Source organism: Acipenser ruthenus, chromosome 24 (genome assembly GCF_902713425.1).
Source record: "Acipenser ruthenus chromosome 24, fAciRut3.2 maternal haplotype, whole genome shotgun sequence".
NCBI classification, from domain to species: Eukaryota; Metazoa; Chordata; class Actinopteri; order Acipenseriformes; family Acipenseridae; genus Acipenser; species Acipenser ruthenus.
Window position 1 is genome coordinate 29862311 of NC_081212.1, and position 23939 is coordinate 29886249.

General features: G+C 46.5%; 1 protein-coding gene across 5 annotated transcripts in view; it reads left to right on the plus strand.

The window, feature by feature from the left end:
* The window catches only part of LOC117429465 (A-kinase anchor protein 13-like), a 77292-nt gene that overhangs the window by 4604 nt on the left and 48749 nt on the right, over positions 1-23939 (plus strand). For all 5 annotated transcript variants that reach the window (XM_058999245.1, XM_058999241.1, XM_058999242.1 and 2 more), the window contains exons 2-4: positions 13827-13870; positions 18135-18288; positions 20212-20511. In XM_058999245.1, the coding sequence (XP_058855228.1) occupies positions 13838-13870; positions 18135-18288; positions 20212-20511 (487 nt within the window). In that variant the 5' untranslated portion in view covers positions 13827-13837. The remainder of the gene's footprint in view (positions 1-13826; positions 13871-18134; positions 18289-20211; positions 20512-23939) is intronic.

The following is a 23939-nucleotide window of genomic DNA, read 5'->3' on the forward strand; positions in this document are numbered from 1 at the left end:
CCACCCGTAAAGATGGAAGTGATTTCCTTGTAATGGTGGAATGCAACACATGCTCTTGTTAATGGATGCAGAGAAAGTTACAGTGGGGTGAGGAATGTGGATCTGAACAGGACTGGGCATATGGGCAAGAGGAATGTGTATATATGATTAGTGTTAAAATTGCATGTGATTTTTGAAGTTGCTACTTAACCTGCATACCGATGCGTGATCATTGGCTGTATCGCATCAATGCCAGGGTCTGCTATATATTGTAAAGGGCAGCAGTGTGGAGTAGTGGTTAGGGCTCTGTACTCTTGACCGGAGGGTCGTGGGTTCAATCCCGGGTGGGGGACACTGCTGCTGTACCCTTGAGCAAGGTACTTTATCTAGATTGCTCCAGTAAAAACCCAACTGTATAAATGGGCAATTGTGTGTAAAAATAATGTGATATCTTGTAAGTCACCCTGGATAAGGGTGTCGGCTAAGAAATTAATAATAAAAAGGCATTTCAATTGTGGAGGATCAGTACACCACAGAAGAAGTTTGATTTTATAAAGTGAGATCAGTGTGTCAGTGTTGTAATGCATTACCAGTAACCACAGAGAGAACTAAACTAGTCCCTTAACACTGTGTTCCTGTTCTCATTTCTACCTGTGATGTCAGGACTTTATCTTGTGTTTAAATGCATCGGAATTCAACACACAGGGCCCATCGATGCAGGATTGGAAATCATTAACCAGGTGACTAATTAGGGAGAGATTTCTTAGGGAAAAGGACCACAGCCTTGTACTGTTTCATACACTGAGCCGTGTGTGTGTGTGTGTGTGCTTTTTTTTAGGTCTGTGTTGAAGTAAAGAACGTTCAAAGCCTTAGGACTTGAGGTCTGCTTTGGGTAAGAGTTATTAGGAGGATGGTCTCTGTCTAGCAGAGGTCCCAGTCTTGTTTTCAATTCACAGTGTTGTTTTACATCCTGTTGGTGCAGGAGCATAAGGTAATGCTAGACCCCTCCCCCCCAGGACGCACAGGCCATCAGTGTCTCAATCAAAGCCTCCTCATCCCTGCTAATGGGCTCCAGTTTCTCTGCTTGCAGATCAATCACAATGAACATCTGAAGTTTTACTGTAACCATGTCTGGCCAGCTTCCTGTGCGCAGTGCTGTCGGAGGCTCTCTCCCTGCTTCTCTGTTGATGTTCACAGGATGATCATTGTTGCCGTGTTCTGTTTTATATTGGCTGGTTTCCCCTTCTCCAGGTGACGTGCGTCCGTCTCCATAACCTGACCCTCCCCACGGCTGCATCAGCTCTCGTTGGCTGATGCTGTTTTCACTGCTGCCACCCTGTGTATTCCCCCTTCATGCTGGAGTATATGTGCTCTCTGGAACCCGCGGTTCATTATGTGAACCCTGTGTATTCCCCCTTCATGCTGGAGTATATGTGCTCTCTGGAACCCGCGGTTCATTATGTGAACCCTGTGCAGGGATGGCAACAAGACTCCTATTGCATAGCGCTTTCACCTATTCCAGGTTTTACCACAAGCTTGATTAGCCACAGTTTATGGATAACAAGATCAGGTGTGTCTTCATGTAAACCAGGAGTGGATCAAACTGCTGTGCAATGTGAGTCTTATTTCCATCCCTGCAGTGTACAGGAGTTATGTTCTCTGTTGCCCACCTGTAGCCAGTCATGTCAGTGCTTGGGCCTAATGGGTTGTAAACACCACAAGCAGCGCAGAATCACTCTTGTGACCTTTCACCTGCTTTTACAATAAAACCTCAAACCACGACGCTCTGGAGCGTTTATCAGAGAGAGGAGATGTAAAGTTGCATTGCTTGTTTATCAGAGAGAGGAGATGTAAAGTTGCATTGCTTGTTTATCAGAGAGAGGAGATGTAAAGTTGCATTGCTTGTTTATCAGAGAGAGGGGATGTGAAGTTGCATTGCTTGTTTATCAGAGAGAGGGGATGTAAAGTTGCATTGCTTGTTTGTAACCCAGGCCTCCTGATGATGCAGGCTGCACTGCCCCTGCAAACATGTATAGACCCTGATGTGTTAGTCACAGTGCCTCTGGAGGTATCACTGTTGTTTTATATCGGTGGTGGAGGTTGTTTCCTCCATTGCTTTGTATATTAAACACTCTGTGGCTCTGAAGCTGAGAAATGGCGTGTGAAAGCAGCTGTGGGGGTAACCCTGCTGTATAATATCAATAGCAGAGCCAGGTGAGATTTGGGATTTACTTACAGTTTATTGGTGTGGGTGCTAAATTGGTGCAAGATTTGCAGTTTTGTATGTGGTTGAGGCTTAAGTTTAACCCCACATCTTTTTAACACTTTGTAAAAGTTTTTTGCTGAACACTTTCCTCCATACATTTCAGCTTTAGTCCTTCTTTGGATCTTTTTAAAATTGACTTTAATACCTCATTGTGTTTCTTATGGATTCAGCTTTTCAGACTCAGCAGTTCTTGGCTGCTTTCTGTGCTTTAAGCCCAACGTTGTTCCCTTTTCAGGGGATAAACAAACAGGTACCTGGCAAACGAAGAGGCCCCTAGCGAGCCCGGAATCACTGCACCCTGGTGCCGTCCCAAATAGGACGTCTTACCCGAGGTGTGTTTTCAGATCTCAATCCGTTTGCATGTATGGGAGCCTTCACGGCTGGATGTGTAAGTGCTCCTCTTGTGTGCTCGGTTGTTTTGAAGTGGTCTGTGCTCTGCACAGGCGGAAGACTTCTCTGCAGTGTGAACTAAAAGCACATTGTGTGTGGTGCACTGGGATGGGAAGCCATGCAGCTGGAAATCATGAACACATTCATACTGTCTCTTACACATTAGGTGCTGATGTTATTGATCCACTTTTCTGTATGTTTTAAGTGGTTGTGCCTGCACTCTATTGTCACTAAAGGTTTGCGTGAAAGCCAGACACCCTGTTCAGTGCAGGGAAAGGGATAAAGTTTGCAGTGCACTGAACAGTGAGGGTGAGGCCCGGTCTTGGCCTGTGTGCCTGGCCTACTGCCATACAGAACCAGCTGCTGGCCCAGTTTGAATCTAGAGAGCTCCAGTAACGCGTTGAGTATCCTGCGTTTCGTAAACCTCCTAGAGCGTGGCCAATCAGATTGTGAGTTCAGGGACTGACTGTCACTCTCACAGCAACTTGGTTTCAGGTGCCGGTATTCTTTATACTGTAGTCTGCACTAAAACTGTGTGTGGTTTCGGAGCAGCAGCAGGCGTTGACGGAAAGGTCAAAGTGTTTGAAACTCTGTGCCGACACAGGTTTTAATCTTTCATTTCACCGGTTAGATTGACCAGAATCGTTCTCTTTGGACCCTCCGATATAAAAGAGATGTCAAGTCATCTTTTCCTGGCAAAATGATTTTGCATTGAATACAACAAGCTCCTTCTGCTAAACGGCAACATGGAGGAGTAACGCGCACAGCATTCAAATTGCTTTTCAAACCTGAATCCCTGGTGCTGTGAGTCTCTTGGGTGGGAACAATGCATGACAGGCACTCCGCCTTGGCTTGGTAATTGTGCATAGCCAGTCAGTGACTGTGTCTAACAGTAATTGCTTGATTTTTATCTTCTAATGTGCTTGGAAACAGGGAGTTCCTGCAGTGGCAGAGGTAGTGCTGCCGTATACTCCCTTCGAAACAGAGATCATTCTGAAAAGGGTGACTAAATCTACAATATTATTCTCGTACACAGTTCTCTCTTCCTCCTGCCCTGCACCACGTCCTCTCCATAGTCGCCTATTTCTCACTGTTACCAACTAAAATGGTATATCTTTACAATATTTTTCTCAACAAGTTGAACTTCTCAATGTGTTGTTGGCTGTGCATCCTCTGATGCTCCAGCACAGAGATGAAAACTGTCTGGCTCGATGGCTGTGGAATCTGTGCAGTTTTTCAGACAGGCTGGCTCGATGGCTGTGGAATCTGTGCAGTTTTTCAGACAGGCTGGCTCGATGGCTGTGGAATCTGTGCAGTTTTTCAGACAGGCTGGCTCGATGGCTGTGGAATCTGTGCAGTTTTTCAGACAGGCTGGCTCGATGGCTGTGGAATCTGTGCAGTTTTTCAAACTGGCTGGCTCGATGGCTGTGGAATCTGTGCAGTTTTTCAGACAGGCTGGCTCGATGGCTTGCTGGCTTTTGTGGATTGGCCCATGTGTTTGGTTTATTCACAGTTCTTCTCCAAACCATGCACCTGGAATCTACTCTTGTGGGTAAATGATTGTACCCCTTGTTGGTAATGGGCTGTTTACTAACTGCTTGCTATGTCGCATGTGCTGCTTTTACCAGCGTTTGGCTGTTTTTGTGTGCCTGTGTGTTTGGTTGAATATAAGAGGATCCATGTAGCTGGTATTTAAATGGGTACTGTATTCATTTATCAAGGACTATGTGGCAGTGTTTAGAACTGATTAGTGAATCTAATTGTACAGAGCACAGTGGTGAGTGGGGAGGGGTGAGGATTGTTGGTAGAAGGTAAATCATTTATCAGTGACCTTGGAGCTGTGCTGGTAATCAAGCCTCTGGTTATACTTCAACCTTTAACTAGCCCACACTGCATGCTAGAACGCACTGCCTTCCTCCTCATCTCAGCGATCAGTTAGTCAGTGCCCCACCTCTGGGTGCTGTAAATTGCTGGTGCTGTGCTGTGGCTTTATGAAGTTTTGTTGCTAATTCCTGGAGTGAATCTGTAGCTTGTTAACTGTTCCATGTGTGTGCGCTGCCCTCTGAGCTAAACGAACGAAGCAGTTCTCGTGGGATTGTGAGGAAGGCTGGTGTCCGTATCTGTCTGGACTGTATCACGATAGCTGCTTGTTTTAGGATTGATCTCGTTTTAAGTGTCAGCTCTTCTTTGTTTCATGATATTGGCCATCACATTTCCAATGGGTAACACAATCAAACAGCCTTCCAGCTCTGCAGGCCATGGGGGATGTGGTGCCTGTTTGTTAGCTGTGTGTGGAGCACGTCTCTGAAATGACTCTCCTGTTGTTGATGCACTGAAGATCTCTCCATGGCGATATTCCTGTGCTGCGGTTTGTTTGGTTGCTATGGAGACGGTGCTTTTTGAAAGCTGAGGGCCGCTGCGGTGATAGGTTGTGCACCAGGATGTGAAGCAGCTGAAACAATCAGCTTCCTACAGATACGCCTGGAAAGAGCAGAGTGAGGAGGGGGATTAATGCAGGCTCCCAGGTTTACTCTGTCACTCGCACACACACAGATATGCCTGGAAAGAGCAGAGTGAGGAGGGGGATTAATGCAGGCTCCCAGGTTTACTCTGTCACTCGCACACACACAGGTATGCCTGGAAAGAGCAGAGTGAGGAGGGGGATTAATGCAGGCTCCAAGGTTTACTCTGTCACTCGCACACACACAGGTATGCCTGGAAAGAGCAGAGTGAGGAGGGGGATTAATGCAGGCTCCCAGGTTTACTCTGTCACTCGCACACACACAGGTATGCCTGGAAAGAGCAGAGTGAGGAGGGGGATTAATGCAGGCTCCCAGGTTTACTCTGTCACTCGCACACACACAGGTATGCCTGGAAAGAGCAGAGTGAGGAGGGGGATTAATGCAGGCTCCTAGGTTTACTCTGTCACTCGCACACACACAGGTATGCCTGGAAAGAGCAGAGTGAGGAGGGGGATTAATGCAGGCTCCCAGGTTTACTCTGTCACTCGCACACACACAGGTATGCCTGGAAAGAGCAGAGTGAGGAGGGGGATTAATGCAGGCTCCCAGGTTTACTCTGTCACTCGCACACACACAGATATGCCTGGAAAGAGCAGAGTGAGGAGGGGGATTAATGCAGGCTCCCAGGTTTACTCTGTCACTCGCACACACACAGATATCCCTGGAAAGAGCAGAGTGAGGAGGGGGATTAATGCAGGCTCCCAGGTTTACTCTGGGAGTAGAGAAAAACAAGACTCACTCCCTCACTCACTCACTCACACAAATACACACTCTCACACTCACACTCGCACTCGCACACACACAGATATCCCTGGAAAGAGCAGAGTGAGGAGGGGGATTAATGCAGGCTCCCAGGTTTACTCTGGGAGTAGAGAAAAACAAGACTCACTCCCTCACTCACTCACTCACACAAATACACACTCTCACACTCACACTCGCACTCGCACACACACAGATATCCCTGGAAAGAGCAGAGTGAGGAGGGGGATTAATGCAGGCTCCCAGGTTTACTCTGTCACTCGCACACACACAGGTATGCCTGGAAAGAGCAGAGTGAGGAGGGGGATTAATGCAGGCTCCCAGGTTTACTCTGTCACTCGCACACACACAGATATGCCTGGAAAGAGCAGAGTGAGGAGGGGGATTAATGCAGGCTCCCAGGTTTACTCTGGGAGTAGAGAAAAACAAGACTCACTCCCTCACTCACTCACTCACACAAATACACACTCTCACACTCACACTCGCACTCGCACACACACAGGTATGCCTGGAAAGAGCAGAGTGAGGAGGGGGATTAATGCAGGCTCCCAGGTTTACTCTGGGAGTAGAGAAAAACAAGACTCACTCCCTCACTCACTCACTCACACAAATACACACTCTCACACTCACACTCGCACTCGCACACACACAGATATCCCTGGAAAGAGCAGAGTGAGGAGGGGGATTAATGCAGGCTCCCAGGTTTACTCTGGGAGTAGAGAAAAACAAGACTCACTCCCTCACTCACTCACTCACACAAATACACACTCTCACACTCACACTCGCACTCGCACACACACAGATATCCCTGGAAAGAGCAGAGTGAGGAGGGGGATTAATGCAGGCTCCCAGGTTTACTCTGGGAGTAGAGAAAAACAAGACTCACTCCCTCACTCACTCACTCACACAAATACACACTCTCACACTCACACTCGCACTCGCACACACACAGATATCCCTGGAAAGAGCAGAGTGAGGAGGGGGATTAATGCAGGCTCCCAGGTTTACTCTGGGAGTAGAGAAAAACAAGACTCACTCCCTCACTCACTCACTCACACAAATACACACTCTCACACTCACACTCGCACTCGCACACACACAGATATCCCTGGAAAGAGCAGAGTGAGGAGGGGGATTAATGCAGGTTCCTAGGTTTACTCTCTCTCTCTCTCTCTCTCTCTCTCTCTCTCACACACTCAGTCACTCATTCAGTCACTCAGAACCGTGTTGGGTTGTGTAAAGCTGAAGCATGTACTGTACATAACTTGAACAGCTTTTCCACAATGTGAATGGATTACATTGTAGAGATCCACCCTGCAGAAGTCTTCCTACAGTAGAATCAGCTGGCCTGTCTGAAACAGACTCTGCACTGTGAGCAATTCCTCTCTCGCATGGGATTTCTCACTGCTGAGTGCTACAGCACAGACATCAGAATCTTCTTTTTGAATGTGTGTGCAAGAAGTCTCTCAGCTCAACAGCCTGCTGAGTCCGGGGGTTCATGAAGAATTTGTCCAAGAATGAGATTTGGTTTAGCTTTGTAATAAAAGCCCTTTATTGCTGTGAAGCAGAGTTTTTTATATTTATTATATGAAAGATGAGCAGCAGCCCAGAGTGTACGTACACAGAAGTGGTAGAGACCTAAATCTTTTAAAAATGCCACTGTCACCAGCATGATGTTGAGGGTTAGTCCAGTCTGCTCTGAATGCACAGTGCAGACAGTACATGCACAGTGTTAGTCCAGTCTGCTCTGAATGCACAGTGCAGACAGTACATGCACAGTGTTAGTCCAGTCTGCTCTGAATGCACAGTGTGGACAGTACATGCACAGTGTTAGTCCAGTCTGCTCTGAATGCACAGTGCGGACAGTACATGCACAGTGTTAGTCCAGTCTGCTCTGAATGCACAGTGCAGACAGTACATGCACAGTGTTAGTCCAGTCTGCTCTGAATGCACAGTGCAGACAGTACATGCACAGTGTTAGTCCAGTCTGCTCTGAATGCACAGTGTGGACAGTACATGCACAGTGTTAGTCCAGTCTGCTCTGAATGCACAGTGCGGACAGTACATGCACAGTGTTAGTCCAGTCTGCTCTGAATGCACAGTGCGGACAGTACATGCACAGTGTTAGTCCAGCTCTGAATGCACAGTGCAGACAGTACATGCAGAGTGTTAGTCCAGTCTGCTCTGAATGCACAGTGTTAGTCCAGTCTGCTTTGAATGCACAGTGCAGACAGTACATGCACAGTGTTAGTCCAGCTCTGAATGCAGAGAGTACATGACTGGTACAGTAAATATTTGGCATGTTTCTCACAGCTCTTGAACCACTGGAGAACGCCCAGGACAATGCTATTTATCATTTTAACTTTATTGCCAATTCTGCATTCCTGTCTATAGCAGTATATTCAAATGTTGCTTAGTTAGTGGACTGGACGTCTGTTGTTGGTTTCTAGTTCTACAGGTATTTAATTCCTTCCAGTATTTCTGTTATTTGTTGTAAACATGTACTGAAAAAAGAATCCTGGTACAAGCAGGCAGCAGGGGGTGTTTAAAAACACAAGAGCCTGTGATTCGAATCTGCCGATGACCTCACGTCCTGTGATTCGAATCTGCCGATGACCTCACATCCTGTGATGATTTTCTTCTTTCTTTTTTTATACAGGGGGGAAGGTGCCAGGCATCAAACTCTGTCCCGTTCCAACCTTATTTAACAAAGGTTGTTTTTTCATGTGGTGTGTCTCTAGTGATGCCTGTGCCAGCCCCAGTGCAGTGCAGTCCGCTCACCACTCCCTCATGTTCTGTGACTGGTGTTGGCTGTATCTGTATGGCTTGCATGCCTTCACATACACAGCTTGTTTTCCTGCAGTCCTGTTCGCTTGCTGTTGTTTTATGACTGCCTCTGGCTGGTGTTCACATTACTCTCCACCGCATCGGGCTCTGTGTGCAGCCAGCAGTGCAGTGCCCACAGAGGTCTTGTGATATCACCCACAGCTACAGTACAGTACCTCCAGCTCAGATGTAGTGGTGGGAGTGCACTGCCAACACGTGGGTTGTGGAGATTTACATCCGAACTTGCGGCGGTTGTCAGCTTAACAGTGACCACACTGCGGAGCCCTTGGATAAAGCATGGGCCCTTCTCGAGGGTGACAATTAGGGGCAACAGCCAGACCAACATCAACCGCTGATGTTGGTGAGAGAGAGAAAAAAAAAACATTACAGGGACTTTAAACCACCTTTTAAAAAATATTTTGCACACTATTGAAAATGCTGCAGTTTAAAAGCCATAGAAAGATCCCCTGTGGCTCCGTCTCCTCTTGTAATGAACTCTGGCACTGTTCACTGCACTCTCTTCTTGATTGAGAGACGAGCGAGCCTTCTCATGTGCTGGTTGCAGAGGAATTGTACAAGGCTGAGTCCACCAGAACTCGCTTCACATTGCGGTTTACAAACCCTTACCCTTCCATCCACCCAGTGGAGGTTACAGCTACTGGACAGGAGCCAATTGCAGTGCTTGGGGGTAAGAGCCGAGATCCTGCACACCCAGTTTTGTAGCATTTAAGCATAGAAGTTTACAGAGTCCTGAAATTTGTTTTCACTGCGACACCCAGGCCCCCTGTGCAGCCTTGCTATTGAGTGATTGAGTTCCAGTGCCTGGCTGGGCCCCTGCTGTTCTCTGTAGAGAGGAGCTCTGATTGCACTCAGCGGGTCAGTGTGTCCCTGCTGTTCTCTGTAGAGAGGAGCTCTGATTGCACTCAGCGGGTCAGTGTGTCCCTGCTGTTCTCTGTAGAGAGGAGCTCTGATTGCACTCAGCGGGTCAGTGTGTCCCTGCTGTTCTCTGTAGAGAGGAGCTCTGATTGCACTCAGCGGGTCAGTGTGTCCCTGCTGTTCTCTGTAGAGAGGAGCTCTGATTGCACTCAGCGGGTCAGTGTGTCCCTGCTGTTCTCTGTAAGGAGCTTTGATTGCACTCAGCGGGTCAGTGTGTACCAGCCCTGTGCTGGGCTGTGAGTTACAGTACTTGAATGGGGACTGCACCCTGTGGAAAGAACAAGGAGATTGTACTAGGAATCGAAGGCTTTGTCAGGTTTATGGGTTTTTCAGTCAACCAAATATGCAGGTCGTTTAGAGTTTCAGCTCTACTGCAGAGACGGCCAAGAGCTGTAAACAACCAACCGACCAAAAGGAGAGCAGAGAAAAGAGTTTGGACATGTGCTGAAGACTGCATGGCGCTGCTGTCGCAGTGTGCTCGTTCCATTCATAATTCCACACGGTGTGTGTGCTGTGCTGTGCTGTGTCGGTAATAGGAGGCACAGTATAGACAGGCAGTCTGGCTGTGGAGGAGTCCGCATGCTGCCCCAGTCCCAGCCCTCTTAGCAGGAATTCTCAGAAATGACTAAATTATCAGAAAAAACATTCCATGTAAGGCTTTCCCCTCGAAATTGTGTCATCACTGAAAACCACTGTACCAGAACCAGGACCCCAGCATATTCTATTTCGAGTTTCCCTAAGTGTGTACATTAACTAGCACGTTCCATTGTGCTCTTTCCTCTGCTGCTGCAGCAATGCGATAACACAAACCTGCACACTTCCTGTTTGTTCACAGTCAGGCCTGTCGGTTAACCAGTGACGGACTCTTTGCATGAAGAGCTGAAACATACTGAAATAGCACTGAAGATAAATGGAAAGATTTATAGCAACACATGGCCACAGAGAGCACAGTTGTTTTTAATAACCCTGGTAGTTTAGCATTCAACCCTACTGGCTCTTCACATGGAGAGCTGGTGGTTTGACCGGTGGTGGGCACACTAGTGTCTTCCATCCTCTTCTCCAGCGTCATGGCCTGATTATCACAGCCCCTTCCACGTGCCTTGTCCAGACTCCTCACATGGCATGAGCTGTGAGAGCTGTTACTGGAGCCGCAGGGAGCTGCTCGCCGCAGCCTCTGGACAAAGGGCTGTCTGTGGGATGCAACTTCATTACGTGCATGGAAACTCTCTGCTGGCAATTACAGGGTCGGGGCAAAAGACTGGAAACCCATCTACAGTAGGGGGTGCAGTACATGCCCCCCATGGACAGCAAGGATGGCACTGATGGCATATGATGCAAATTCATAAGAATCAGACACTCTGCACGCTTTGCATCAGTGAGTGCAGATTTTATAGATGAACACTTTATGTCCAAGATGATTTGCATAGATACCGTCACATACTCAGTCATACAATTTTAGGTGCAATGTATGATATGGATTTGTTTTACTGTTATTAAACATTGGAAGAGAGGGGGTTTTATTCAGACCCAGGACCCCGGGCAGCTCGTCATCCTGTTGAGCTTAAGATGACCAGGTTGTTGCTTCATTTTAAATGTGCTGGTCATTGTTTTTGTTCTGTCCCTGGTCCTGCCTTCTGTGTATCTGGTTTCAATCTGAATGCTGAATAAACAATAACCCCTTTCTGTTGCAGCAACAGGAGCATCTATCAGTATCAGTCATGCTGTAGCAAGCTCACAGATGTCTTGCATCTTTTTCAGTGTTGTTGTACTTAAGCTTATACTTGGAAATATTGAAGGACTAGGTAGGTTAGGGTTAGGGGTAGAGCTTGTGTTCGGTTTGGAGAACTGAAATGTCTCCCTGCCCTTTTATCTGCCATTCTAAAATAAACCTCCACAGATGTATTGTGCTGGGTCAAAGTGCCTGACAGGATGCAGCTGGCTGTCAACTCTCAGCCCTGTTCAAAGAGCACTCTGTCCACAGCATGCACCTCGCTCTGCTCTCAGCCCTGTTCAAAGAGCACTCTGTCCACAGCATGCACCTCGCTCTGCTCTCAGCCCTGTTCAAAGAGCACTCTGTCCACAGCATGCACCTTGCTCTGCAGGTTCAACAGTGATTAAACCACCGCATGAAGCCAGACCACCCAAGAAAAATCCTGTGTCCTCTCCAAGTTATCTACAGCAGCTTTTTATTGTCCGGAAAGGTCAAACTGCTTTACTCACATCAGGTGTCTGGCTAACCATGAAATACTACTTGTGTGTGTACCAATATGTGCAAATGACATTAAAAATCTTAATGCGGTATACAAGCAAACAAGGCATGCCCTACACTACAATTGACTGTTCTCAGTAATAGAGAAATAAGCAGGTAGAAAGCTCTCTTCTAACCAATGCCACATCACTGTAGTTTGTGTCTGGGATGTCTTGTTAAAATAAAAGGTTCTGTTGAAAATCCATCAGAAGTTAATCGTTCAGTGCTAGGATTTGGGAAGCTTGTGGTTTATTTTATTTTGTGTGTCTGTAATTGCTGTACTCAGTCTTGGAAGGGGTCCTTGTCAGTAGCCCAACAGCAACATGTGTAGATGACAGCCGGCATTTATAACAGTGCTTCTGAAAACCACAGGTGGACAAGCTGTCCTGGCAAGAAAAAAAAAAAAAACAGAAACTGAATAAACAACCCTGTGCGTATTCTTGTAACCTGTACTTGTTGAATGCGAGTTTAGTGAAGTTGCTTGTTGGATTTGGTTCAGCTCAGTGTGTTGCTGTGGGCACATCGGGCTCTAGTCCCTTCAGAGTTGCATGATCCTGATTTACTTAACCCCAGCTGCCATGATCGTGACCAGGCATGTGCACAAGAACAAGGGAGGCCAAATCTACACAATACTCCCCTGCATGTAATAACACAGGAGCAGTGCACTTCCAATAATACACAAGCCTCCTGGAAATGTACAACTATACAGTCAACTTCAAAGACACTCAATCGATTGGCTAGTGCCTTCATCAGTGCAACTACTATATATTCACACTACAAATGCAAGAATGCACGGGACAGAGTTGTTTGTACACATGCATTTAAAAAAGTGGTGTACATGTACATGGGTGCTCATGCAGTTATATAATGGGATGTACATGTATGCGTGCTCATGCAGTTATATATGTCCTAAACCCAGGAATAGTCCATGCAGTCCAAATAAATTTTGAGGCTAGGTGTTGATGGTCAGCATGAGATTGCAGCTTGCATTTCCCAGTGAAGGAACAGTACTCCAGGGTCACTGTGTCTTTACACTTTGCACTTTTGTAGTTCACAGAGGCCTGTGTTTATTTTTTTTGTTTTGGCTTCTTTGTTGTATTTTTGTAACAAAGTATAGTGGAAGGAAGCGTCCTTGCTTCCAAACTAACTACCTTAAACATCCTCTCCTGCAACGCCTGCTCTCCTTAAAGCCCTCAGTTTCTAGTCCTTATTTTGACTGCAAAGTGAATCCTGTCTGGACAGTACCCTTGTATTGGCAGTGAAGAGACGATTAGTGTTGATGATAATAATTATTATTGTCTTGTCGTCTTGGTGTATTTTAAGAGCAGGTCAGACGGTGCAGTATTTTTAGCCAGTAAATGGAAATCTCTGTTGTAAGTTTTGTAACTTCTCCAGTTAAACATTGCCTGGAGCTGCTGAACAAGGGGAGTCCTCTCTGAAGAGGAGGTGAGGCCAGGCCTGTCATTACACTTCCTGTCGCCTGTAACATGACTCTGTGGAGGAGTCTGTGAAACCTGTGCTTTACACTGGTACCGTTTGGTACCAGCTTTCTAATCAATCTCCCTGACGTCATTCAAAAAACAGTGTCCATGATAGAGATGTGTTTGAACTTCTATCTGCAGTTAGAATACAGATGAGCCTTCCCGTGTCAAGTGAACGCCTGTTTCCATGACGACCTGGGGTTTTGAGTTGCAGTACAGTGGACAGCACAGGCCTATGCAGACATGCAGCATGCTGTATCTCACAGCTCTGGGGAGGAGAGTGCAAGGTGGGGGGGTATGGCTGCAAGTTTACAATATGAGGAATACGATTAGCTGGTTCGCTTTCTAACTGTCTGATCTCCTGCACACTTTTTATATATTCATAAATTCTAATCGTTTGTTTCCTTTTTGTTTTGCAGTGTCCAGTGTCATGAAACTGAATCCACAGCAAGCTCCTCTATATGTAAGTGCATTGAATTTCTACCTAAAGTTTTCACATCCATTATTTATTTTCAGTACTTTTAGTTGATTTTTGACATGCACATATTGACCTGGTTCCTGTTTTCTAGGTCTAGGGAACACTTGGAGCATGAGATGCTGCAGTCATGTCATGTTTATACAGGACTTTGCTAATCAGCTCATCAGACCAGTGAATTAGGGAGTAATTCCCTTCACTCATTTATTCCATTCAGATTCTCCAGTTCTTTAAGTTGCACAGGAAGCTGTTGTAATCTCAGACAGACTGGGCAAAGACAAAGGAGATATTCAGGAGATAGATTCGGTTGTAATTTGAGAACATGCACAAACAAAAATGGTGTTGCTCCACTGGGAAATGGCCATTAGCAAGGCAGAGCCCTGATTCAGAGAAGGAGAGGGAGGTACCATCGCTGTAGGCAATCCTTGTACAGATTCACGGCAGTAAGTTACCATAAACACAGGGCTGTGTTTCGTGGTGTTCTGCTGTGTGATTTACACACACCCACTCTTCTATCTTCTTTGAGGAGCTGGGCTTGGCTGCATCCATTCAAGAGGAGGCAGTGTGTGTGTGTCTGTGTGTGTTTAATCTTATCTCCAGGGCTGTGGAGGGTCATGTGGGAGTTATGGAATTGTTTGAGGTCGTCATCATCACAATTTGTCATGTGCATTTGTGTCATTGTATTTTGAGGGTTTATTGAGTTGATCCAGTGGTCGATAGATATAAAGACTCTGGCTGTTCAAATCATTGAAATAGAGGCCCTCTCTGCTGCTCTAACATGCCTCTAAGACAGAAATACATTAACGAGTCTGTATCAGTCCTCACCTTTAGTGAGTGCGAAATGCAGACACACACACCCTCCCCCTCTAGAAAAACACCACAGCAAAGGTCATTTCTGAGAACATTTACACAAGGGACACATGGAGGGGAGCGAGGGAGGGAGGGGATGGCCTAATCATTTGTAGCAAGAGCAGGATACTGCATGGAAAATGCAGGAGTGATTTTCAAGGTTTTTGAAGCTGAGGTCCAAAGTTTTAAAATGAAAGTCTGGAACTTGTATTTGATTTAATCAGGGCTCATTGAGCTTCAGACCACATCTCTGATTTAACATGCAGGTGAAGTATCCTGGCTGTTTTATTGTCTGTTTTGTCATTCTACTCTGCCTGTGCTAAACCTTCATTGCTACTGCAGTATTTAATCTGCTTCACATTGTCAGCACCTCTGTCCCACCCTGTCTATAGAAGTGAATGAGAGGAGTAGGCATCTCAACTAGGCTGTCTGCTGCATCGTTGAGTATTAAAACAGGATGCTTGCCTAAGTTTTACAGGACTGATTCTATGACTTGACATATGTTGGAAGAGGAAATGAGAATCTGCATTTTTACATGTTCTATTGCTTATGGCTTTTGAACCGTGTGCGTGTGCGTGTGCGTGTGCGTGTGTAGACTGCAGGGCTGCACTCATGAGTTGGCTTCGCTTGTGCCAAGTTAAGTAGTGAGAGAGAAAAATAAGTGTGATTTTTTTTTTTTTTTCCCCCCCTTGTGGAAAGCTTGTGGAAATATTGAAGTAGGCTTCAAGTCAAGCAGCTATTGGATACATGAAGTGTCAGCACCCTTTTGAAAGAGGGAAGGGGGTGGGGTGTCTCCCTGGTTTCAGCAGCCAGTGCTGTGTGAGCTGCAGATCAGAGTGCTGCAATTCCAGTACAGGGCCTCCAGTAATAACAATCGCTCAGAGAGTCCAATTTACTGGGAAACAACCACCGGCACCTGCCAGCAAGCAGTCCACTGCCTCTTCAGTGTGATTTCACCAAGTTCTTTATGACATTGCAATGCCTTCTCAAGCAGTCCACTGCCTCTTCAATGTGATTTCACCATGTTCTTTATGACATTGCAATGCCTTCTCAAGCAGTCCAGAAGTCCTGCAGACGCTCTAGATTTTCAAACGTGTCTCTGCATTTCACTTGATTGTTCCAGTTCTGTCACGGTATTCTAGTCAGGGGTCCCAGTCTGCCAAGGAAAGCTACAGTGAGTGCGGTAAAGCTACTACAATACCTCAGTTCCTCCTCATTGAGAGGCAGAGGGTGGGTCTCCTCTCCAGGCTGCACTGTGCCATTCACTCCATATTGTATGTAAGAGATGACGGCTCAAAGAAGAGAGCAAGGGATTCATTGGACACCAGTCGCCCCACTGTGCACTTTAGACAAACACCCTGTTAACTGGTGCTCATATTCATTCATGTCATAAATTCATATGAACCTTTAACCCCCTAAAATGATTCATTTCCGTTGCTGCACGTGGAGCAGTTTCCTTTGGAGAACATCTGCAAGACTGCCATTGTGCAATCCACAGTGTGTGTGTGTTTGTGCGTGTGTGGGGGTTCTTCAGTGTGCCCTTAGATGTGTGTGTGTGTGTGTGTGTGTGTGTGTGTGTGTGTGTGTCTGTGCGCATGCGTGGGGGTTCTTCAGTGTGCCCTTAGATCTGGCCATGCTGTGTGAGCGAGTGAGTGAGTGCAGCTGCTCTGTGCTCAGGAGCAGGCTCCACACCATTACCTCTGTCTGTCTGCATCTGAGCTTTCTCTCCACTGGCACAATTCACAGCTCCAGGAGCTCATTTCTTAGAACAAAACTTAACAAAAAACAAACCTGTTGTCTTTTTGGATATTTAATAGAGAGCGACAGGCAGATGCTGTCTTTTGTAAAACTAAATTTAGCACCGATTCATTTGGGCTGGATCTGTTGAAGCTTTTAAGGTAGATTTGAGACACATTGACCTTCCCATTTGGGAAACCTGAGTGCCCCTCACCTTGAGGGGATTAGTGTGAGAAAACCAGCCAATGGCAGAGCAGCGCTGTTTGTTCTGTAAAGCTGACCAGTTTGGCAAGTGGCAACAAGTGAAGCGGCCCCTCTTAGCCGTGTACCAGACTCTCAGCATTTCTACGCACAGCTGCTTTGTGTCCGTGGCAACAGCTGTGACATCTCCTGAACCAGCCCTGTTCAGGATCATGGACACCAGCGCTCTGTTATTAGCAGACTGGATGTACAGTAACCATGCCCTGCAGGGAGAGCAAAGCCAGCCTTGCATGATGTCCTGACTGCAGGAGAAGGCTGGCTCTCCTGGACTGTCTGCAGCAACTTGTGTACAGCGGTGTGGTGCTTGGGAGGTGGGGCAGTGTGGTATTGTGTGAAATACAGTGCTGGTTGCACCATGTTATTATTATTGCTCATTTTGTAGATTTCAGTTCTTCTTTTCAGCTGAATCTGGTGAATCGTGAATTTGAGAATTCTTGATTCCATGTGTGTTTGGAGGTTTATCAAACCTCTACTGCATGGATGTTGTGTCGCCCACTGTACAATTTATGAATGCTGCTAGTTATGTCTTGAGCCTCTGCAGGGACAGGTGGTGACCATGTTAATAGAGGTGGATTTAAGACTGTCCTTGCATGGCAGTTTGATCAATTTCTGGGTGTACTGTGAGTTTAAAAAGACACACCTGAGCTTGTTATCTGTACACTGTGGCTAATCAAGCTTGCAGTAAAACCTGGAATGGGTGACACTGCTATGCAGTAAGAGTTTTATTTCCATCCCTGCTGTGTCAGTTTGTCATTGAGAATCCTGTGCTCATGTGATGTGCAGTAAGGCGTGTGTGCCGTTTGTGAAGTCCGTGTTTCTGTGAGCGGCGTGTTTGTTTTCAGAGGGGCCCTGGCCCCTGTCTCAGTCCAGACGGGATGTTTCTTGGCAGGAGTTTTGACAGGACTCAGCACCTGGTGGTTCTCTAGGCCTGCACAATCTGATTAGGCAACAATTATTTTAGGCACAGATTTGTGTTGCGGCCCCACTCTTAGATAACCTATAAATAAGTGTGACAAACACAGGAAACATAGCTGTCCTATGTCTTATCTGTTTCCTTGCAGGCTACATGATTACAATGCATCGAGTTCTGGTTTGCTTCATGTGAAGTGACTGATTAAAAAATAAAGCCACCCAGTTATCCAGGAACGTTTTGAACTTGCAGTTCACATCAGGCTGTATTTTGTATTGCTTTAGTTTTATTATACTCCTGGTCAGATTGACAATCGGGCAGAACACGCTGTGATTTTGTAAATTAGGAATTCACACCTAAAGTAACTGGTTTACCTTTTAGTGTAGACAAGGTTTAAGTGGGTTGGGAATCTGATGGAAACACACCATGCTGCTCCCGATCTCAGCTGATCCAGCCTGCATCTCTGACCCTTGCCTGCTCTGTTCTTCCCTGCAGGGCGAATGTCTCCTCACGGTGCAGCTGTGTGATGAAGATCACTTTGAGGACGAGGATGGTTTGGAGTTTTACCTGCTGTTCGCTGGCACTGCTCAGAGGCACCTCACCAGCACACACAGGGTTAACCCCGACACTCTCCAAGCCATCTGTCCTGGTAAGCTTTATTGCATCAGACTCATCCAGTTATTACAGGTCCTTTACTGAGTAAATTACATGGCAGTGCAGTCCACACCGCCCTTATTGTGACGCGAGTCACAGAAACTGTGGGGCTCTGACTGTCCTTTCTCTGCTGAGTGCGAGGAAGAAGCATTCATGCTGTATAATAGATCTGGTACAGGTCCTAACTCATCATTGGGTTCTTCAATAAACAAAAAACCTAAAACAAGCTGCCTGTATTCGTGAGCCTGTTCAATCCCTGTTTTGTTTGTGTTAATAAGTAAGCTGCTTGGAGTTCAGGGTCAGTCAAAGGAAAGTACAGAAGTTGTTATTTCAGTGAGAAGGCTGTAGAGCTCAGATTCATTTATTCTTCCATGAGCTGCCTCTGCTTTTACTGCATGGACATGCAGCGTTCCGCCTGGAACACTTGAATGCCCTGATTAGGAATAGAACACAAACAGAAACGAGAGCTTTTGTATTGCTCTCAGGCCATCATTGTTCACGGAAGGGTCTGTCTCCTTCTCGAATCCCACTGCAGTGAACCCGGACGCTCATTTTGGCAAAGTATTTCAGGTTGCTAAGTTGTCTTTATCAACAGGAATAAAACATTGCTATTTTTATACACGGGGCAGTGAGTGGAGCGCTGCTTTCCAAACAATGGTCTGGGGCTCCTTTGGAAAATCTCAAGTGTCTTGAAATCCCTTTCGAGATCCTTTACAGCTTGTTGGAATTCACATAATGGAGCACAACATGTCCTTGTGTTGGTATCCTCTGCTTTGTTTGCACAGAACATTCCCCAGGTTCAGAAAAGTAGACAGCTGTGCTGTATAAGCATCGCAGTAAGTAGCAGTGCCCGAATGACGTGGGGATTGTTTGGGATGCAATGGAAACCTTGCAGGAGTTCATTGTCTTCACTGTAGTTCTGTTTTCTCTACAGCGTTGATGCTGAGCTTTCTCCTGTCCAGGAATGCTGTAGCAGCTTCAATACCTGAGCTGTGTTCAGCTACGGGAGTGTTTCAAAAGCTCCTGCACAGTGAGCCATTTCATTTATTACTTAAGGGCTAACAGGAGACTGGAGAAAGGTACTGTAGTGTGTGGCAAACGTTCACACAGGAGTGAATCGAGATGAGCCTGTAGTGGGGTTACTATCCAGGGCAAGGATAAGGCACTGCTTCAGCTGCCTGCCCCATACCTGGTAAAGCGCCTGGAACGGGCTGAGGGAACGAAGGCTCAGGCATCCCCAGTGATGGTCATTGCAGTCTGGCTTGGATCACTCAGTTGTAGGCTAAGTGTCCCTGGCTGTCACATATATATTGGATTTCCTCTAACCGCTGCCCTGACCAGTCCTGCAGCCTCTGTGGTTGTGAACACGACTCGTTCTCTTGCTTGTGGACTTTGTTCTTTAAATAGGGAACGCCTGGTTCAGTGTCATCACAACCTTAGGGTGTTTACATGGTTCCATTATCTACTGACCTTGCTGAAGCAGAACACTACCTTTTTAAAATGTCTTTAAATAATAAACCACTTCCTCCAGACCTGTCAGTTGTGTGCTGGTATGTTAAGTATTAACAGAGATGACATGATGTTTAGTGTCTGTGATGCCTGTTTCTTAGCTACCAGAGGTTTTATAGTATAATTTCCGGAGGCTGCTCTAAAACAAGCAGCAGTGATTCAAAGGGAAGACAGTACTCTCAGCCAGCAGGGTGTTAACATGCACTTTCACCTGCTCTTTGATATTAAATCTAAATATTTCCATTAAAACGTCTAAATGTAAGCAACCCCTCTGCATGTGCTCTGTGTGTTTATACAGTCACTGTGCAATGATTTTAAAAGAGCTTTTTGTAATTGACTGTCATGCATTTCCGTCCTGTACACTTTGAGATCTCTTTATACCCATGTTACTTGCACACTCTCCCTGCAGCCCATGACTGCTGCGAGGAGGTGACCATCACCCTGTGCTCCTCCACTCCGGGCCGGCCTGTGGGCTGCGTGGCGGAGCAGGGCTTCCGCTTCGTTCAGGACGTGGCCTTCGACGTGGCGCAGTTCCTGGTGAGCTCTGCGGGCTGCACCGACGCTCTGGACAGAGCCAGGCTGCTGGAAGAGTTCCAGATCCCTGCTGAGGAGCGAGAGAGGCTGGACGACAGCGTGGCCCTGGCATTGCGACACCTGCCCCTGCCCGAGGGCTGGAGTGTGCTGGGTCCAGAGGGGGGCGCCCACCATGGTGAGTGTGCGTGTATCTGCGTGTGAGTGGACACTGGCGATACTGCTAAAGGGAATGGTCACTACAATGCTAAACAATGGGGGGTAAAAAGGCAAAAAGGTTTAATATTTACTATATACATTTTATTTTGGCTGCCCTCTTTAGCATTTTTTTTAATGTTGGTGAGGTTAGACTCCCTTTTCAATAATTTCAAGAATAGAAGCAGCCCACGGTGTGGCATTTTTGTCAGGGTGAGTACAAGCTGGTACTTATTGCCTGGATTGTCTGTCTGTCTGTCTGTCTGTCTTAACCCTTTCCTTTTAATTTGAACCGTTTTGAAACTTTGTATGTAACTCATGCCCTGCAAAGGTGGCCATGACATCGTTAACCCTGTTGGTCTCTACAGATAATTCCGATTTGAATTCTGCCTTTTTCCACCAGGTGGCAGTGTTTAAATCCTGTTGATAGCAGTATCTGTGGGCTCTGTGGCTGAGACCCATCAAGTGATTTCTAGTTCTTGATGCTACAGGGGCAGGATCTCAAGGGGCCTGCTACTGCCAGTTTGCGCACATGTTAAAGGAACACAGACACCCAGTTTGTTTTGGCTCAGTGTTGAGCTGTTTTTCCCTTCTCCTCTCGGTTCGATCACCGTTACATTACGGGTCTAGATTGCAATGTTGGCTACACTAAAACAAACATTCCCACCCCAATTAAGAGTTCACTTTGGTTTGGCCACAGAAGCAGCACATTGCCCATGTGGAGTGCAGTGATTTGTTGAAGTGGAGCCGCACTGATTGCTCATTGCTTTGTATGATGAATGTGGAGACTGGACAGGGCACAGTTTCCTTACAGTGAATGAATCAGCTTAACACAGGTCACAGGGCTCTGATTCAGGAAAACACAGCCCAGGTTTTCCTCTTCGCTTGTTCTGCCCTTGTAATCCCTGTGCAGGTTAGAAGTCACTGCAGCAAGGTTCAAAGCTGTAGTAACCATTGAGCTACTTCAAACCCCACACTTACAAGTGAGCAGCACCAGCTCAAGGTCCTCTTTGTTTTCTTAAATACACACTCTCTCTTAAATACAGAACATGAGGACCGGGCAAGGGGAGGGCACAGTACAGGACACTGCAGAACATGAGGACCGGGCAAGGGGAGGGCACAGTACAGGACACTGCAGAACATGAGGACCGGGCAAGGGGAGGGCACAGTACAGGACACTGTAGACCATGAGGACCGGGCAAGGGGAGGGCACAGTGCAGTACAGGACACTGCAGAACATGAGGACCGGGCAAGGGGAGGGCACAGTACAGGACACTGCAGAACATGAGGACCGGGCAAGGGGAGGGCACAGTACAGGACACTGCAGAACATGAGGACCGGGCAAGGGGAGGGCACAGTACAGGACACTGCAGAACATGAGAACCGGGCAAGGGGAGGGCACAGTACAGGACACTGCAGAACATAAGGACCGGGCAAGGGGAGGGCACAGTACAGGACACTGCAGAACATGAGGACCGGGCAAGGGGAGGGCACAGTACAGGACACTGCAGAACATGAGGACCGGGCAAGGGGAGGGCACAGTACAGGACACTGCAGAACACGAGGACCGGGCAAGGGGAGGGCTTGCTAGTTATTATACAGACAATGATGTGTCATTTTTACAGCATTTCAGTCACCAGAGAGTGGATCGTTATATTATTGCTCATGGAAATATAAGGGACAGTATATCCAGCTTTCAAAAGATTTATTTTTGTAATAATGCACCGAAGGATGCCATGCAGATACCAGACCCAGACATCCCTTAATCACTGCATTAAGCCTTGGCATTAAGCCTTCTTGTTTTTGGAATTTCATTGGAATGATGATTGCATCTGATACTGTAAATGCAGTCTGAGCAAGCCAACAACATTACAAGTACAATGCTATCTGCTTTAGCAGTCAAAGCTAATTGCTTCAGTGTAATTGGATAAGTCTTTGGGGATTACTTTGTGGTTTTTGTTTTAATGTGCCAGTTTTTATATTCATAACTTCAAACACTAAATAACAAATGTTTGACATGGATCCAGGCTTAATGGTTTGGTTATTTTGCTTGGTTGAAGACACCGAAAGTTACTTTGTTGTCATATGTTTCATCAAGTGTATGTGTGTATTTATTTATTTATTTAAAAAAAAAAAAAAAAATTATTTATTTATTTTACTCTGAACAAGTTATGAGCAAGAGGGAGGTATTGATTGTGAAATTTTGTAAAATAAAATGTGACTAAATTAGGGAATAATGTATGTGGCTTTCTGGCCTGAAGTTGAAATTCCAGTCTGATGTTGATATGCAGAGCTAAACTCTGACGTTGTATTCAAAACAGTTTCATATTTCATAGTCATTTTTGTCCATCCAGTATCATGTCTTTATATGGATGACCCCTGGTCTGGAACTTGGGCGTGTGAAATTTTTTTTTTTTTTTACTGGGTTCTACTGAATGTCTATCCACGAGGTCTGGGCCCGCTTGTGTTGCTTCTAGCTGTACGTACCACGCTGTATAATGATACTACTTTGCTGAATGTGGTGGGATCATCCCGAATGCACACAGAGTCGATGAAACAATTTGAGACGGAGATGTTTAGAGCTAGAATGATTGAAGTGGTGGAACAGAGTTGATTGGAGCTGAGGGCCTAACCTACATCGCATCCAGCTCCAGTGTGTGATGTGGAGATGACCGCCTGTCCTGGCCCTGCAGACACTGAGGGGAACGTGTGAGACGCTACCTGGCACTGCCCTGGCACTGGGTAAAGAAGCAACACTGCCAAGTACAGAAACGAGACTTCAATCCCACAGGCTTCATTCCCATGAACCGCTGTTTATTTATTCAATGTTACAAGATGTTCAGTGTGATGGAAATTCTGAGTTCAGTGTGATGGAAAATCTCTCAGAGTAACACTGCGAAATGGAATAGATTCAGTGGTGACAATTCGATAAACTGAATCTCTCAGAGTAGCACTATAAAATGGAACTAATATTATTTAGGTTCCGGACACTGCTGTGGTTGTGTGTGTGTGTGTGTGACTGCCCCCTCCTGTCCGTTCTCTCCTCTGTGATTGTGTGTGTGTGTGTGTGTGTCTGCCCCCTCCTGTCCGTTCTCTCCTGTGTGTGTGTGTGTGTGTGTGTGTGTGTGTGACTGCCCCCTCCTGTCCATTCCCTCCTCTGTGATTGTGTGTGACTGCCCCTCTTGTTCTCTCCTCTGTGATTGATTGTGTGTGTGACTGCCCCCTCCTGTCCATTCCCTCCTCTGTGATTGTGTGTGTGTGTGTGTGTGTGTGTGACTGCCCCCTCCTGTCCATTCCCTCCTCTGTGATTGTGTGTTTGACTGCCCCCTCCTGTCCATTCCCTCCTCTGTGATTGTGTGTCTGACTGCCCCCTCCTGTCCATTCCCTCCTCTGTGATTGTGTGTGACTGCC